Genomic DNA, 15,948 nt, shown 5'->3' with positions numbered 1-15,948 from the left:
TTAATATGCTGTATTAATTTAATACAAAAATAAAGCAATTTGAAACCGTCAATGTTTCAAGTTCTCCTGTCCAAGTTATCTTCCGAAGATATTGCGTATCTTTCTAATCGATGTGCAATTAATCTCTTTTAGTAGATATATTCGTTGAGAAATTAGTATATCATACGAGCGAAGCGAATATTAGGAAAATATTTCTTCTTTCTCGGTACTATTATGGGATGCAAGTACTACTGAGCGAATGGTTGGATATTTTAAGGCTGTTCCAAAAATCTTTTCAATTTAAAGCAAACTAAATACTGAATTACTTACATTTTACGTTGCTAATCGTACTTGAACAGATAGATAGAATTCTAAAATAATTTCTTAGGAAGACGCATTGAAATATTCTAAATCTTTATTTTTCTTCTTAAGCAATATAAAGTAAAAATAAAAGTTAATTGTACAAAATATATTGTTTGTAGAATTAATAAACTCTTTTCAATTTATCCATCTTCAAAAAAGTATAATTAGGTATATAGTTTATCTTGTCAAAATTACTACTATTTTTACTACATACAAAAATTTTTGTCACATACTATCTCGGTCGTCAAATTACGCGCGAGAGTTTATCCATAAACTTATGCACCGATGCAATACGCTCATGGTATATCTCTATTGCACTTATAGTTCATATTTTGTCTTTATTTATCGTTGAGGTCGCTACGAGTGAAAGATGGTGACTCTATGATCCATGGTTTCTAAGGTTAACTAAACTAGTGCCACCTATATCTAATAAGTTCTCTCGACTGTATTTTCGGCCATTTTATATTAAACGTTGGGTATATATGGATGTAAACTGCGGAGGTAACTTGTAAAAAGAAACCTGATAGATTTTTGTTGTTAATACTACTTCTTGTTAATATTATTTCTTGTTAATAGTATTTATTGTTAATAATATTTATTGGAAGTAGTAAAAAGGATCTATTTTTAAATATAATGGGTAAGATAGCGCGATTAAATAGTAAAAGCAAAGCAAAGCGTTGGCCAAAAGGTCAAAGCTCTAATTCAAATCCGGAAACAACAAAGCACCGAGAAAGAGCTACATGGATGTTTTTTAAAGATTTTGGTGGTACGTTGTTATTTTATATAATTTTATCTAATTTATTCTTCTATAACGTCTATAAGCTTTCACAATTAATAGATTTTTATTATAGGCTTATATAAACAATATATGCATATGTAGTTGTTTTTCCTCAAGTACTACGATAATTGTGATTCAGAATTTTATATTAAGTATTATACTATTTTACGGTATTTTCCTTAGGAACGCCGGGTATAACAACAGAAGATTTGCAAAAACATGATGCTATGCAAAGTATTCTACCTCAAATAGAAAATATAGATATCGATGAAGATCAGGTAGAAAATAGTACAGATGGCACAGTCGATTCTGCGGGTACATTTGCAAGCACTTATAGTAATTGTACAAATATTTCTTTCAATCGGTAATTATAATAACTATAATATCTTTAATAATTTTTTGTGCTTAAGAATGCATATTCACAATAATAATATTTTATAGATTTTTAAGTCACTTTCAATCTAAGTCGTTAATCCATAAGGAGATGTTAGCAGTATTATCAGCAGTAACCGAAGTTATTAAACAAAATGGGGGGGCTGAAACCTCGACCGAGTATTTCGCAGCATTGGTAAATATAATACATTTTTTATTTTAATTATTATTATAATAATAATTTTTTGTTTCTTTTTTCTCTTTTTAGATGAGTACTCTAGAGGCAGTTGATACGGATACGTCCGTTGCTGCCACACTTTCACTTTTAGGTATGGGATTAAGAACTGTACCTAAAAATGTTCTCAATGCACAATTTGGTCCAACAAGTCAAATCTTTCTCCAAATATTAACAAAGTATATAGAAACAGAAAATTTTCTAATTATAAGACACGTAAGTTTATTGTAATTAGATATTAATATAAACTATTTCAGCCTTGCGTTATCAACTATTGTAAATTTTATTATCCTTCTAGTGCCTCAGCTGTCTTTCACTGTTGTTACGGTTTCAAGAAGCCGCGGTTTGGTCAAATTCTTCGACAATGCAAATTTTAGACGCCATTTTGTCATTTTCTATTCATATTAAACCTAAAATAAGGAAGGTAGCTCAGCATGGAATATGTGCCATACTTAAAGGTATTTCTTAATTATTGAACAAGACAATAAATTATTTATTTAAAAAAAAAAATACATTGTGTCTTTGATGCGTTATAGGAAGTGATTTAATGAGAAGTGAAAATTGTCCTGCTTACCATCCGGCTGCACCACAAGTTGCTAAACATTGTGTAAATCAATTGAACGCAGCTTGCGAACCTGGTGGAATAACCAACATCCTTCATACTCTCACGTTACTTAAGGACATTATCCACCATTTACCAAAGTCATATGTAAAGGTATATTTTATAAAACAGTCTATTTTTTTTTTTTTTTTTTTTTTTTTACGCATATGCATTATGATAACATTCAATTTCATTTGATGCAGACTATTTGCGAGGGACTTTTAAGTATTATGGGATTAAAAAATGTTTTGATAACATCGTGCTGTTTGCAAACTTTGCATGGATTGTTCGTGTCTAGGCCGTCGGAAGTAATATTACCATCGCAAAGAAATGCTCAAATTATAACTGCCCTTTATGATTATCAACCTCCTGCGAATGATGCACAACCAACTCTAGCTTGGTTGACCGTTATGCAAGAGGCTCATTGCAATCTCATTCAGTAAGTAGAAACAAACTACAAGGAATATACATCATCGATTTTGGTAATGCAACGTGAAATTTTTAAAAATGTATATATTAATAATTGTAGAAATTCTATGGATATGTGTGCTGCCATTGTACCTCGAATGTTAGAAAAATGTATTGAATTGTGGCTCTCCGATAAACAAGAAGTCATATCGGGTACATCTCATACCATAAAAATACTTTTACAAGATTGCATTGGCCCGCTATGTGAAAATGAAGAAAAAGTTAAAAGGTAAGTGTTTTTATTTATTGAACGTATAGGAATTTGATATAAATAAATATATTTGGTTTGTAGATACAAAGTAATAATGGATCAAATAATAGATATGATGTATAAAACAACAAAGTACCAGTATCTTGACAGGAATATACCATTTGATAATATTCTTCATTTAATCGCATTGCTCTTTCAAGTAATTATCTTGTTCTTATAAAAATGATGTAAAAAATGCACCGTAAAGACTGTAATGTATCGTTATTATATAAAATATTTACTTTGCAGATAACTAAAAAAATAAAAAGTCCACAGCTTTTAGAAATTTTGAAGACATTAGCAGAATTACGGGAATCATACAACTTTGCATGTAATGCAGGTGTTGAATACGCGATTGGAGCTGCTATAAAAGCACTGGGTCCTCGTGTTGTTTTACAGACCTTACCTTTACAAGTATGTTACAATAGATTTGATAAAATTGAATTTATAAAATGAACCTTGTAAATAAAATTTATAATTATAATAAATTTATTTTTTATAGATTGGAAAAGATGCTATAAACTTAGAGAGAAGTTGGCTACTTCCATTGTTGAAAGATTGCATAACTCATGGATCACTTTCTTTCTTCACAGATATGTTGCTACCATTAGCAGTAATATGCAAGTAAGTATATTCTATGATACTTTAAATAAACATTTTTAAATATTATTTTTACGTATATTTGTTTTAGCATAAAATCTAAAGAACCAATAGGAGGAAAAACTTATGAATTCCTTCTAACGCAAGTATGGGCAATATTGCCAAGTTTATGTAATGATGCTGATGACGTGAAAGACAATTTCAAGGTACGCGTATAAGATAATTCGTGAGATATCTATTTGTGAAAAATTTGCTATATTTATCATTTATATATTCCTAGAATATCGCTAAATTGCTGGGAACAATTATCAATGGAGTTAAAGATTTAAGATTATCAGTAATGGCAGCTTTAAGAAAACTGATCACAAAGGCAACAGAAGTTAATAACAGTGAAGATATATTGGAACTTGCTCGTTTTGCCAAAAATTATCTACCACTTTTGTTTGCTTTATACACAACTAAACCAACTGGAACGGATGAAGAGGGACATCGTTTAGCTACATTTGATACGATTAAGGTAACATTTTAAACATTTCAAACTAGAAAGTAAAAGGTGCAATATTTTACACTAATTTAATTTAATATTTATATATTTGAACTATTTTCAGATATATCTGACAATAACAGACAAAATATTGGTAAATGAGCTATTTGATAAATCATTAAGTAAATTGAACGATGTCGAAGCAGATGATTTTTTCAAAGAAAGCGTATATGACTTAATAAGATTGTTAATCGAATATACTGACATCGATAGATTAAAGAAATTTTACGATATGTGTCTACCGTACATAGAAGATAAAACAAAACGAAAGGAACAGAAGAAAGCATACAGGTAATTTAACACATTCTTCGCATGTTCGGATATATGTCAAATGTGAAATTAAATTAGAGAATATTTTTAGATTTATAGAAGGATTGTGCGGTAGTGATAAAGAAGTGTGTAAAAATTTTGTACAAGAACATAGACGAGAAATCCAAAAAATGATGGTTGCTTCTGCAACTAAATTAATTCAAACGAGTAAAGGAGTATGTATATTATTACTTTTTTTTTTTTTTTCATCCTATTGAATCATTGTAATATATTTTTTATCTAATTTTTTCCCCTTAAGGCCCGTATAAGATGTTTGACACATCTTGTAAAAAGTCACCCACAGTTAGAAAGAACGAAATTTTTACAAGCCATCATTCCGGAAGCGATATTATCCCTAAAGGATATAAATCAGAAATGTCGAATTTCGGCATATCAATTGTTAAACGTCATTGCTGATAAATTTTTAGAAAAGCCTGAATATCTTAAAGAATATATAGACATGGTAATTGCAGGCTTAGGCGGTGAACAAAAATACAGTAGTTACACTCTACTAGCTCTTGCTTCCCTCACATATCATTATAATGGTAATTACAAATTTGAACATTATTTTTCATGATTGCCTATCTCCTTTTGTATTACGTTGTTATTATAATATATAAATCACGTTTTATTATATAGGTTCCTTGGGTATAGAAACTTTGGAGGAAATATTAGGACATGCGTGTTTACTTGTAGTTAGCTCCACAAGAGAAATAGTAGAATCAGCATTGTCATATATTAAAGTATATATAACCGTAATGCCGTCTCTGATAATAGCAAAAACATTAACGAAAATAGTAAGTGAAATTGTGTATATTTAATCGGCTCTTTACCGATATTATAATATTTCTAAACAACTCGATTTTCTTTCTTCTTTTTTTTCTTTTTTTTTTTAGGTGAGTGCTTTGTCCGATATGAACGATGATTGTAAAAGGCATTTTAGGCAAAAAGTTCGAGATATCTTCACCAAATTGATACGGAAATATAGTATAAGAACAATTTCCGGAATGGTGCCAGCATCAGACACAATACTTCATAAAAGGTTAAAAAATATTCATAAAGTAGAAGAAATTAAAAAGAAAAGTAGGGAATTGAAAAAAATGAAACAAAGTGAAAAGGACACAGACACTGATTTCAGTGCAAAAAGAAGACCAAAAAGGTAGACTTATATATTCATAATCACAAAATACAATTGCATAAAAAAATGTACGTCACAGGTCGTTATCCTTTTCTTTTTTTTTTTTTCTTTTTTTTTTTTTTTTTAGCATGGAAGATCTCTTGGCAGACAGCGAAGAATTTGATGATATGGATGAGGACGAACCAAAAAAGAACAACAAAAAGCGAACATCAAGAAAAGAAGCTTGGATCAAAGAGAACGAAGAAAATATTGTTGATTTGATTGATCCAACAACTGCCAGAAATATAACTAGTTAGTTTCGCGTTTTTTTTTTTTTTTTTTTTTTTTTTTTTTTTTTTTTTTTTTAACGGCATTACTAAGAAGCAATTTCGTCTGTTTTGCAGCAACTCAACCTGGGAATGCATCCAACATGAAAGAACCCATTAAAAAATTGAAAGAACCAAAAGATTACGGATTTAAAACTGCTCCAGATGGACGAATTATTATTAAGGATGATAATCAAAAAGATGATAGCGATACGGAAAATACAAAAAGAAAACGATTATTATCCGAAGATGATTCGAATGATGACGATTATGGTAATTTTATGATATATAATTTGTTGTTAATAAAGTAAATATGTGATATCTGGAAATAATGTTTCTTGTATTTTTTTTTATTTTTTTTTTTTTTACAGAAGATGACGAACAGGACAAAAATTCAATAATATCTAGCAACAGAAAACGAAAACATGGTGCATGTTCCGATACAACAAGTTTAAAGAGTTTTGCTGTATCGAAATATCGAGGCAAGTACTACTAAGAATATCGGAAAATAATTTTACTAAAGAATACAATTTCTAATGAAACTATTGCTTTTGTTATAGCTGGAGGTTCAGGTATTCATAGACCACTAAAAATGCAAAAAATTGAACATACACCCGGTTCGGAATATCGCGCACATAAAGCAGGAGGTGACATCAAGAAGAAGGGCAAACCTGACCCTTATGCTTACGTTCCACTGACAAGAGCTGCTCTAAATAAGCGGTAAATGATGACATAAAAAAAGAAAGAGAAACCAAAAAAACCACTTATAAAATAATATCCTCTGGTACAAATAAATGTATTAATTTTCAGAAAGAAGAAAAAAATGGCAACAAAGCTTCGAGGTATCGTTGCTGGAGCTAAGAAAGGAGCACAAATTGGAATGAAAAGCAAAAGAAGTAATAAATAAATAGATCATTTATTACGTTTCATAATTGAATAGAAAGAAAATGAATTAATAACGAGCGTACCATATCGTTATTTAAAAAGACTGATAGATAAGTAAATCGAAGCTCCAGCGATTTTACTACCTCCACTTTTGGCCTTTTGCGACCGAGCGAGCAATGCGTCTTAGCCAGAAAATGACATTTTATTTAATTTATGTACAATTACACAGAGTGCAATTTGTAATTTATAGTTGAATTTTTAAATAAATGAATATTTAATATTAATTTTTAGTATTTTTATATTCAATGTTATAATAAAAAAAAAAAGAAAAAAGTTAAGTTATAAAGTACATTTCGTATCTGTTCGAAATGCTTGGATTTTACATGACAAGGTGAAAAATGAGATGTTTAATTTGCTAGACAATATACATTAGTTATCAACGAATAAATCGTACGTTTTGAAATTTTTGAATTGAAACACTTTGAACTATTTAAATAAAAATTGCTTCCAGTTGTAGATAAAAATGTGGTATTAGATAATTTAAGGAAATATAGATGTAATTAATTAGCTGTAGTCCTATTTTAACTTCTGTAACAAAAGATACAATGTCATTCTTATTATAAATTAGATAAATTTATACATGTTAGTTATCCTCATTGATTCATTTACCTATCTTGAGAGACACTTTTTTTAGGTAACATACTGTCTAGGTCACCTGAGTCACTCATTTCTTTTACAATATCTAATCCACCAATAAGTTCGCCATTAATATACAACTGCGGATAAGTCGGCCAATTGCTAAACTTCTTCAAACCTTCTCTGACCGCGTTATCTTGAAGTATATCAAATGTTTGATACTCCGTTCTATGAGAATCAAGAAGAGCGATCATAGTTCTTGAAAAACCACAGCGTGGATGTTCACGATTTCCCTTCATGAAGAGCATACAAGGCGCATAATTTATAAGCTTCTTTAATCTGGCCTCTAGAGTGTCCTTTGGCGATATTATATTGGCCTGAGCCGAATCTTGGCTGGTTAAATGTTTTTTAACTTTTTCAATTAATAAAGCAGGATTAACTCCGTCGATTCTATCTATTATTTCCTCATCTCTGTATAATAAAACTGTTGGTACGGCGGCGATGCCAGCTTTCAAAGAAACTTCAGGTAAATTCTCTGCCTCTATCATAGCAAACTTGACCTTTTTGTACTCTGTCAATGTTATCATTTCTTCTAGAACATCGTTTATTTGTTTGCACTGTTCTGCCCATGGTGCAAAAAAGTGAATAACAGATAGATCTTTGGACCTTGGATATAAAAATAATATTCGTATGTATTAAAAGAAATTTATTGCTCTTTGCTCTTATACAGCAGAGCATGAAATGGAAAAAATGCAATAAAAAAAGTGTTTGAAATACGATAAATATCAAAAAGAAGATCAATAGAGAGGAAAGAAATTCTGTTAATTTTTTGAGCTTGAGGAAAAATCGATAATCGTTCGAACAACAAGAAGAATATGTTGTTCGTATAGCAATAAAATAAGACTTTGCAAATAAAGTGATAATAATAAGGTTGGAAAAAAGAAAGGAATATTTTCGAAAAAGATAATGAAAGGAACGTTTGCTTACTTGATGAATTCAACGTATTCTGGTGTGGTATTTAAAACGGTGACAGTCATCCTGTCACCCATTAATATGGTAGTATAGAACAATGAAGAAAAGAACGTATTATTCTAGAGAAATGTTCACCGGTAAATGTCTCGTTCTTGCGAACACACGACGAACGGTCACGAGCATCACGACTACGCGACCGGAGTTATCGCTCTCATGGAGGTTTAGAATTATCAAGCTTTGCGATTGGTTCATTGGGATCCAATCATCGATAAGAATTTAGCAGAACGTACGTTCGCGGTAAATTACGATCAATTTAACATTATACGACGATTCGATTATAGATTTTCATATTTTTCGACGTATTAACGATTTATCTTTTCTTATAATTTGATTAATAATCAATTGCATTCATATGGATTTTAAGCCGAAACGAAAATATTTAAGACGGTTATGAGATTTAAGATATCCAGCCAAGGTTTCCTTTACCTTTTGGCGTTTTGCGTAAAAAGAAAAAAAGAAACAAGATAGAATAGCTTTGTGAACGTACCTTTAACAGAGTATTAGGTGTGTCTGTACAAAGTGACCAATCGTAAGACCGGTGGGTGATCGGTCTAACGCTATTGTAAGAGAGAAAGCAAGACGTAGAAGGATATCTCTTGTGTGCGGCCAAATGAGAGGGAGAAAGAAGGAAGAAAGAGGGAAGCTACGAGGCGGCGGGAGGAGGAAAAATTAAAAGGAACGAGGACTGTCAGACACCTCGCCCATAAAAAGCCGATGCAGATGCGCCTGAGCGGTGAACACGTGCGACGCTGTTTTTGCAACAGGCGCGTTCAAACGCGGTGAGATGTCCAAGAAATTGTCTCGAAGCGACGCCCTCGAAAACATATCTACATGGAGTACAAACGATGTCTTGTCTTTGCTACGGAAGGTGAGTAAACTCCGACGCTCTCTCGTCCATTCTACGATATTTGCTCGCGAGAAACTCTTACATGCAGGTCAGTGCACCTCTCGGGCATACCTGTTTCACCAGAACGAATCAATTTTCCGACTCTCGACGTTTTTTTCTTTTTTTTTTTTTTTTTTTTTTTTTTTTAGGAAAAAAGATGAGACCAAGCCAGTAGGATAGGTAGATAGAGAGAGAAATATGTACTTAACATTTTTTTAGATAGGCGATCAGAGCCAACTAAAAAGGAGAAAGCGAGTAATAGGAAAGTAGAATTGAATTGATAATTTACGTAGGAATTCGTTTTTTTTTTTTTCTAACGGACAAGTCAACATTTTTATTTGACTCATTTCTTTCCCTTTTTTCTTCTTTTTTACATTTACAATGTCATGGATGTTTTTTTTTTTTCTTTTTTCGTTATATATTCGACGAAATATCGAGTACAATCGAGTACAAACGAGTACAAAAATCCAATCGTTGGAATGAAAAGTTAGAGGGTATTTGAAAATATCATAGAATTAAATTTGAATGTGTTATTTCAAAGTTAAAATTAATATTCACGTGTGCTCACGAAGTACGGTTCAAAGATATATTAACATATTCCATAGTCCATTTTAATTAGAATATTTGCTAAAGTCATCATTCGAAAATGATACGATATCAAGGTTTATTTGATATATTTTTACACTTTGATAGAATGGCCTGGAAGAATGCTGTACGGCAGTTTCGAAACGACAAATCGACGGTGACGAGTTGTTAGTAAGTATACGAGTCGGTGTACGGTTTTGTAATCGTTCGATGTTTTTGCCGACTCTTGGGTATGCACTTTTTTCTTTTTTCTTTTCTAGATTTTCTCTCGTTCAACTTTGAACACACACGAACGATTAAAACGAAATGTCGGTAGCGCTCTGATAAGTCGCATTTGGATCTTTAAAAATTCTCTATCTTCTCTCGTATTCGAAAGTCGATAAGATTTAGTCGACGATGAATAAATGAACGATATTTATTTTCAATGATTTCTTTTCTCTTTTTTCTTACTTTCTCGTTTTTCCTTTCAACTTAAGTTATACCTCTTTCCGGCCATAATTGCATTTTGGCTACTCAACTGGCACGCGCCCTCTTTAGTCGATCTTAATTGATTCTAATTATTCCAGCACTTGACGGAGGGGAAGTTGACTCTATGGAAGAGTGACCTCACCAGTTATTTGATACGGTAAGAAAACGAAGCTACACGATTTGAATTTTACAAGAGATGTAAATACGCGTATTTCTTTCCAATGAACTCCAACGCCATTAACTCGACATTGTAACATCGCGGATTAACGGTATCCTTCAATACGGTATTTTAAATAACACATACAGGTTTACGTGTCTTCACATTTTTCTCTTTAGTTTTAGATTTGCGGAGCCAACTTGACAGACTATAGCTATCGATAACGATATATATATATATATATGATATCCTGTGTTTATCAATTTGATTTCATTGCCATTGTCTTTTATGTCCTTACAACTACAGTACAATCAATGATGCTGAATATTCATATCTACGTTTATCAAACGCACACGCACACACGTATGCATGTAGGCATACATATAATATATACACGCATATATTTCATCTGTGTGTATAATAACAATAACATTATCGCGGAATCCTGCTTTAAATAACATCAACGTGAGATACTAGCTAACAATAAGGGTACTTTGTGTCATCTATGAACGTGTAATAATTTAATGCGCATTGTTGCTTCGTTAATCGATCGATTTTACAATATTACGAATCGATTCGTGATGGAAAGACAGGAACATTTGAAAATTGCGTATTCAATGGAATTGGATCGCAATTGATCCGTTTAACTCGATAATCGTCCGAGGCATACAAGATTTACATAAGTGGTAATTGCATCGCGTGTGGGTTGTACTTTTATCCTTTAATGTCGCATCGTCAATTCGATGAGTCAAGAGTGTTTATGAGTGAATATCCGCTCTCGCCTGCGATAAAATGACTTGTTGCAAAGTTAGAAAAGCCAATTCTAATTGTTTTCTTATGGTTATACATGAAGTATCGTACTTGCAGGGAGCTTCTTACGTTCGTTGAAAAAATCAAGAAATTCCCGGAGAAATTTGTACAAGAGAAAAATGTTGAAATGGAACAGAACGAGGATCACATGAGCGATACCAGTTCCTGGGATACAGATTTCGAAGATGAAATACCGGAAGACAATACTGCTTTTACCGATACGAGAAACATCAATGTTAATCAAATAAATTCGAATTACGAAAACGATCGTACTATTTCGAAGAAGATGAAAAACGTAAACGCGAACGCGCAAATAGACGATAATACGAAAAGACAAGACGAGGAGACCACTTATGTGAATTTCGAATCGACCTTAGACGCGGGAAAAGTTTACGTTAATTATCAAGATAATTTGACGAATTTACCGCAAAAAAATTTGTCGAGGTTGCATGGAACGATAGAGAAAACTTTGGCCGAACAATTGAAGGAACAATTGCAATTGAGAAATTCGAAGAAACCGGTGCTCAAATCTAAACCGGAAATATTAATATCCAAGAGGATACCACAGGTTTCTACGGTTTGCAAACAACCGCAAAAATCATTTTTACACGATGAATCTAAGACGAAGACGAGGCCTCCGAACGATGTACAAAGTTAGTTTGAATTGCCCTTTTCTTATCGGATCTATTTAGCCATTAAAGGGGGGGAGTCGTGAATACGTTCCATTCACTTCGCCGAATATAAACGCGTACGCTTCTTTTAATGGCCCCCTACAATGATAACGTTCGTTAGAAACTATGAATCAAATCGTCCTGTATCTTCACGTTCGGCCTTCTTTTTTCTTTTCTTTTCTTTTCTTTTCTTTTCTTTTCTTTTCTTTTCTTTTTAGAAAGAATGGCTGTTCCACCTCCACCGGCACCTAAGAAAAACGCCGATCAAAGCTCTCAATGGATAGGGAAGAACGACAAAGACGCGTCGAAGCCGTCCATTTCGATTAGAAATTTGGATCTCATTGCGAATTTACCAACTCGAGAGGATAAAAGCGAGGACGAATACGAAAAGTTCGACAAGCAAATCATAGAACAAAATCAAAAGTCGATTATCTCGAAAATCGACAGCAAACAGTCATTGAACAGCGGTTCCCAAAGTTCCGTAGAGAGCGTTTATCAACCATCTAGTACGACCAGTTGCGAGGATGAGGAAGAGCCATATGAGATTTATGAATCCATTACGGAAACGGTAAATTTTTACGCTTCGACTTTCTCCATTTGCATTTTTATAACCAGACTCTCGTTTACGTCAACATATTTTTTTTTTCTTTTTTTTAGCCTGAAGATGACGATAATTATTTAAGTCCTATTAAAAAATCATCGAGCAGTGGAGATCCTCTACCGCCGCCGTTACCCGTTAAACTGCCCACCACACTGCCTTTAACGTTTCATCGAACAAAATCAAACAATGCAAATGGTTAGTATCTCTTATATTTGTTACGAGTTAGCCAAGAGGAGTAGTAGCGAGAGGAGGGTGAGTTTCTTCAGGCAAGAAACGTTTTTTACTTTACTTTAACAATGCCTCATGATATCCGAGAATGAAGAAAGAAAAGATTAAGGATTTAATGAAAAAGAATCATCATATTACGTGACAAGGGAAAAAACGCAGACTACAGTCGAAAGGAAAGAAGAAAAAGTATAATGTACTAGCTTCCCACGAACATGTGTGCGACAAATGGTGGTAATAACCGACTCTACTACGACTCTCTGTCATGCAACTTGATGCGCTTTGCGATTTCTGTCAGTCGACCACCGACTATCGTCCTGTTTATTTAATGCACCTACGATCGATCCCTTTTGATTCTGCCTTTTGATTTTTCACAAAGATGTCGATTGAACCGAGTCCGATATCAAAAATATTGGGAACAATGTGTTACGATTTGCTGCAATACGTTTGTATTAAGAAATTGGATGATCGCAAGATCGAACGTACAACAACGAACGTGAAAATGTGATATACTTTTGACCGAATTTTCAACGATATATCATCGTTAGTTACGAAATAATCGGCTATTAAGTGTACATAAAAATAATTAACCCTCGATAATAAGAAGAATCGAAATAGTGTGATGGAATGTGTTCCTGCTTTTATCTCAGGCTGAGCAAACATCTCTTAGGAGGTTTAGGTGAACGCCTGGCCGATGAGGTCTCCGATATGATAGTAAGGATCAAGAGAGGTCTGTCTAGATGTTGCTATTCTCAACCACCAGATCCGCCAGGTATATGAAATTATCGCAAAGCACGTTATTTGGTAAGCATGACAGAATAAATTCTCTAAGCGAGCATTGGTTCTTACGAACTAATAAGGACTGTGTGAAAGAATCTATTTCGATGGCTATTTCTAAATGGCTCGTAAAACTTTATACCCCATGCCGAGAGGGACCAACGGAGTGTCGATTCTTTTCCACCGTTTAAAGGCATTCCGTCGCAACGTTACACTCTCAGTCTCCTGCAGTTTTTCGTGCAATACACTTGCAATCGTTGCTTCTTTAAAAAGTTCCCTGTGTTGGAAGATAACAGCGAGTGTAAACGGGAAAGCTACAAATTTACACGTTTCGCGTTATATTTATTTATTAATCCAATGAAAAATAATTTCATGAAATAGTAAATTATTATTAACTTGGTACGATCGTCACTACGAACTACGATCAGAAGGGATCGTCGTGACTCATGATATTCCAAGCATATCAATTTTCGATCTAAAAGTAATTGAATAGATCGAATCTGGTATTAGCGCGTACCAGATGTGAGTGACACTCGAAATAGCCTTCTTTAGGAGGAAAAATCTTGAAATCTGGGATCTTTACGTAAATCGAAATTGCGCGCTACTTCTTCTTTACATTTTTTCCTTTTTCCTCCTAAAACGTTTCTCGTTCGTGTACGTCGATCGTTCGTTATTTTCTGAAAGCTCCGATAAATAAATATAGATGGAGATCGAACGAATGACGATGTAATACGTACACGTACTTTTGTTAAACGCATGAATCTATCATTGAAATATTCTATCTATCGTTGGATATTTTATTTTAAAACGTATTCAATTGATAAACCATGGCGACTATAATAACAGATAGCAAGAGAAACGTGTCTTTGAACACTGCGGCACGTCGACAGGCAAGTCTTTCCGAGTGTCTGACTCAGGCAGCTCTGACGCAAGCACGTCTTAATTTAGCAAGTTAGTAATAAACAAAAAGAAAAATTTATATGTGTGTGTGTGTGGTTTTTTCTTTTCTTTTTGACGGACTTCCTATTCCATGGGAAATGATCGTTGCGCGATTTCATTTCGTTCGATCATAATTTGAATTGTTTCAGAGCGTTCACCGGAAAAAAAATCGGCGACGCTACCACATTCTGGTAGTAGTACTTCGTTATTAAGCGAGAGAGCTACGAGACCATTACCACCACCGCCAGATCGATTGTCTTACGTTGAGAAGCCTTGGTTTCACAATGTTACGCGAGAACAAGCCATAATACTCATTACAGAACGTACGTATCATAATATAATTGATTAATATCAATAAGGAAAAAATTTTGTTAATTATTTACTTCTTTAAATCGTTCATTAATATTAATCCTATTAATGCCTTTACAGAAGGTACTTACGGTAATTCACAAGATGATGGATATTTTCTTTTGAGACCTTCCACAACAAACGTAAACAGTCCGTTAGCTTTGGTGCTTTGGTGCAGAGATAGAGTTTATAATATTCCGGTTAGAAAGAGATCTGACAATAGGTACGATATTTTGAAATATTTTTCTTTTCGATAATAGAAATATTTGATTTACATCGACGAATCACGATATTTTCTAATAATACTTAGATATGCTTTGGGATCCGTGAAAGTAAACGAAACATCGTTCTCTAGCGTCGAAGAAATTGTAACGTGTTATATGAAAGAAGAATTGGTCCTCTATACGGGCGGTGTACAAACGGGAAGTACGAAATTAACCGGTACACCATTGAAATGAATAATAACCAAATTTTGTCATAAGGTGTGAAATTGTTCTCCTCGAGAAATTTATACAAATTGTGTATTTATCTGAATCACATGTAATTGTAATAAGTACACTGCCGAATAATGGAACGCATGCCGTGCCATCGTTAACCTAAGGATACTTAACAAATTTTATCTTTTTAAGATACATATGATTCTAAAGTGCCTCTATTACATAGAAAGAGATACACGTGTATTATGTAGACCCTAGTTTGTACGTATTATATATGTAAAACTGATTGCACGTTGCATTTAGTGTGTGTGTGTACGTGTGTATGTGTATGTGTATGTGCATACACACACACACACACACATACACACACATATGTATATTTTTTATGAATCTTTTTACATATCGTTAAGTGTTACCTCTTAGTATTATCATGTGTGCCTTTGATGATACGACATATCGATTAAACCAAATAAGATATGTATGTTTACATGCGATTTACAATTGTATTTTATAAATTGATATTCTTATTAAGAAATGCGATAGAATCGT

At 33.1% G+C, this 15,948-nt stretch overlaps 3 protein-coding genes across 5 annotated transcripts; 2 read left to right on the top strand and 1 right to left on the bottom strand.

Annotated features, from left to right (window-relative positions):
* The first annotated feature begins 793 nt into the window (after nt 1-793).
* LOC118449366 (RRP12-like protein) lies at nt 794-7,111 on the top strand. 2 transcript variants are annotated; one of them, XM_035883947.2, is made up of 23 exons: nt 794-1,108; nt 1,304-1,484; nt 1,562-1,688; nt 1,761-1,943; nt 2,026-2,185; nt 2,264-2,442; nt 2,532-2,767; nt 2,858-3,025; nt 3,089-3,206; nt 3,296-3,460; nt 3,549-3,670; nt 3,738-3,852; nt 3,927-4,163; nt 4,255-4,481; nt 4,552-4,675; nt 4,759-5,044; nt 5,139-5,296; nt 5,396-5,658; nt 5,765-5,928; nt 6,021-6,215; nt 6,317-6,424; nt 6,503-6,662; nt 6,753-7,111. In XM_035883947.2, the coding sequence occupies exons 1-23, from the start codon at nt 976-978 to the stop codon at nt 6,847-6,849; spliced, it is 3,906 nt and encodes a 1,301-aa protein (XP_035739840.2). In that variant the 5' UTR covers nt 794-975; the 3' UTR covers nt 6,850-7,111. The 2 variants fall into 2 exon arrangements, with proteins under 2 accessions (XP_035739840.2, XP_035739771.2); XM_035883878.2 differs by having other exon boundaries at nt 795-1,108; nt 6,314-6,424.
* Grx3 (Glutaredoxin 3) lies at nt 4,685-8,658 on the bottom strand. Its single transcript, XM_035886742.2, has 3 exons — nt 8,451-8,658; nt 7,497-8,129; nt 4,685-7,415 (listed from the first exon to the last, which is right to left on the bottom strand). The coding sequence occupies exons 1-3, from the start codon at nt 8,510-8,512 to the stop codon at nt 7,409-7,411; spliced, it is 702 nt and encodes a 233-aa protein (XP_035742635.1). The 5' UTR covers nt 8,513-8,658; the 3' UTR covers nt 4,685-7,408.
* A 358-nt stretch (nt 8,659-9,016) lies between these two features.
* On the top strand, nt 9,017-15,585 carry LOC118449628 (uncharacterized). Of its 2 annotated transcripts, XM_035884468.2 has the most exons (9): nt 9,018-9,363; nt 10,075-10,137; nt 10,533-10,591; nt 11,459-12,054; nt 12,291-12,640; nt 12,730-12,868; nt 14,764-14,937; nt 15,044-15,185; nt 15,273-15,585. In XM_035884468.2, the coding sequence occupies exons 1-9, from the start codon at nt 9,280-9,282 to the stop codon at nt 15,418-15,420; spliced, it is 1,755 nt and encodes a 584-aa protein (XP_035740361.1). In that variant the 5' UTR covers nt 9,018-9,279; the 3' UTR covers nt 15,421-15,585. The 2 variants fall into 2 exon arrangements, with proteins under 2 accessions (XP_035740444.1, XP_035740361.1); XM_035884551.2 differs by lacking the exon at nt 10,075-10,137 and having other exon boundaries at nt 9,017-9,363.
* The last annotated feature ends 363 nt before the right edge of the window (nt 15,586-15,948 follow it).

This window comes from Vespa mandarinia, chromosome 2 (genome assembly GCF_050613455.1).
Source record: "Vespa mandarinia isolate Hongniang chromosome 2, ASM5061345v1, whole genome shotgun sequence".
NCBI lineage: Eukaryota > Metazoa > Arthropoda > Insecta > Hymenoptera > Vespidae > Vespa > Vespa mandarinia.
The sequence above is the reverse complement of the archived record's forward strand: the minus strand, read 5'-3'. Positions and strand labels throughout refer to the sequence as shown.

Bases quoted from the DNA above. Each gene is read 5' to 3' on its own strand.
- LOC118449366 (XM_035883878.2), top strand. From the start codon at position 976: ATGGGTAAGATAGCGCGATTAAATAGTAAAAGCAAAGCAAAGCGTTGG. The intron at 1,944-2,025 runs GTAAGTTTATTG...TTATCCTTCTAG, and splicing joins ATTTTCTAATTATAAGACAC to TGCCTCAGCTGTCTTTCACT. The intron at 3,853-3,926 runs GTACGCGTATAA...ATATATTCCTAG, and splicing joins ACGTGAAAGACAATTTCAAG to AATATCGCTAAATTGCTGGG.
- Grx3 (XM_035886742.2), bottom strand. From the start codon at position 8,512: ATGGGTGACAGGATGACTGTCACCGTTTTAAATACCACACCAGAATAC. The intron at 8,130-8,450 runs GTAAGCAAACGT...TTTATATCCAAG, and splicing joins GAATACGTTGAATTCATCAA to GTCCAAAGATCTATCTGTTA.
- LOC118449628 (XM_035884468.2), top strand. From the start codon at position 9,280: ATGTCCAAGAAATTGTCTCGAAGCGACGCCCTCGAAAACATATCTACA. The intron at 9,364-10,074 runs GTGAGTAAACTC...ACACTTTGATAG, and splicing joins TCTTGTCTTTGCTACGGAAG to AATGGCCTGGAAGAATGCTG. The intron at 15,186-15,272 runs GTACGATATTTT...AATAATACTTAG, and splicing joins AGAAAGAGATCTGACAATAG to ATATGCTTTGGGATCCGTGA.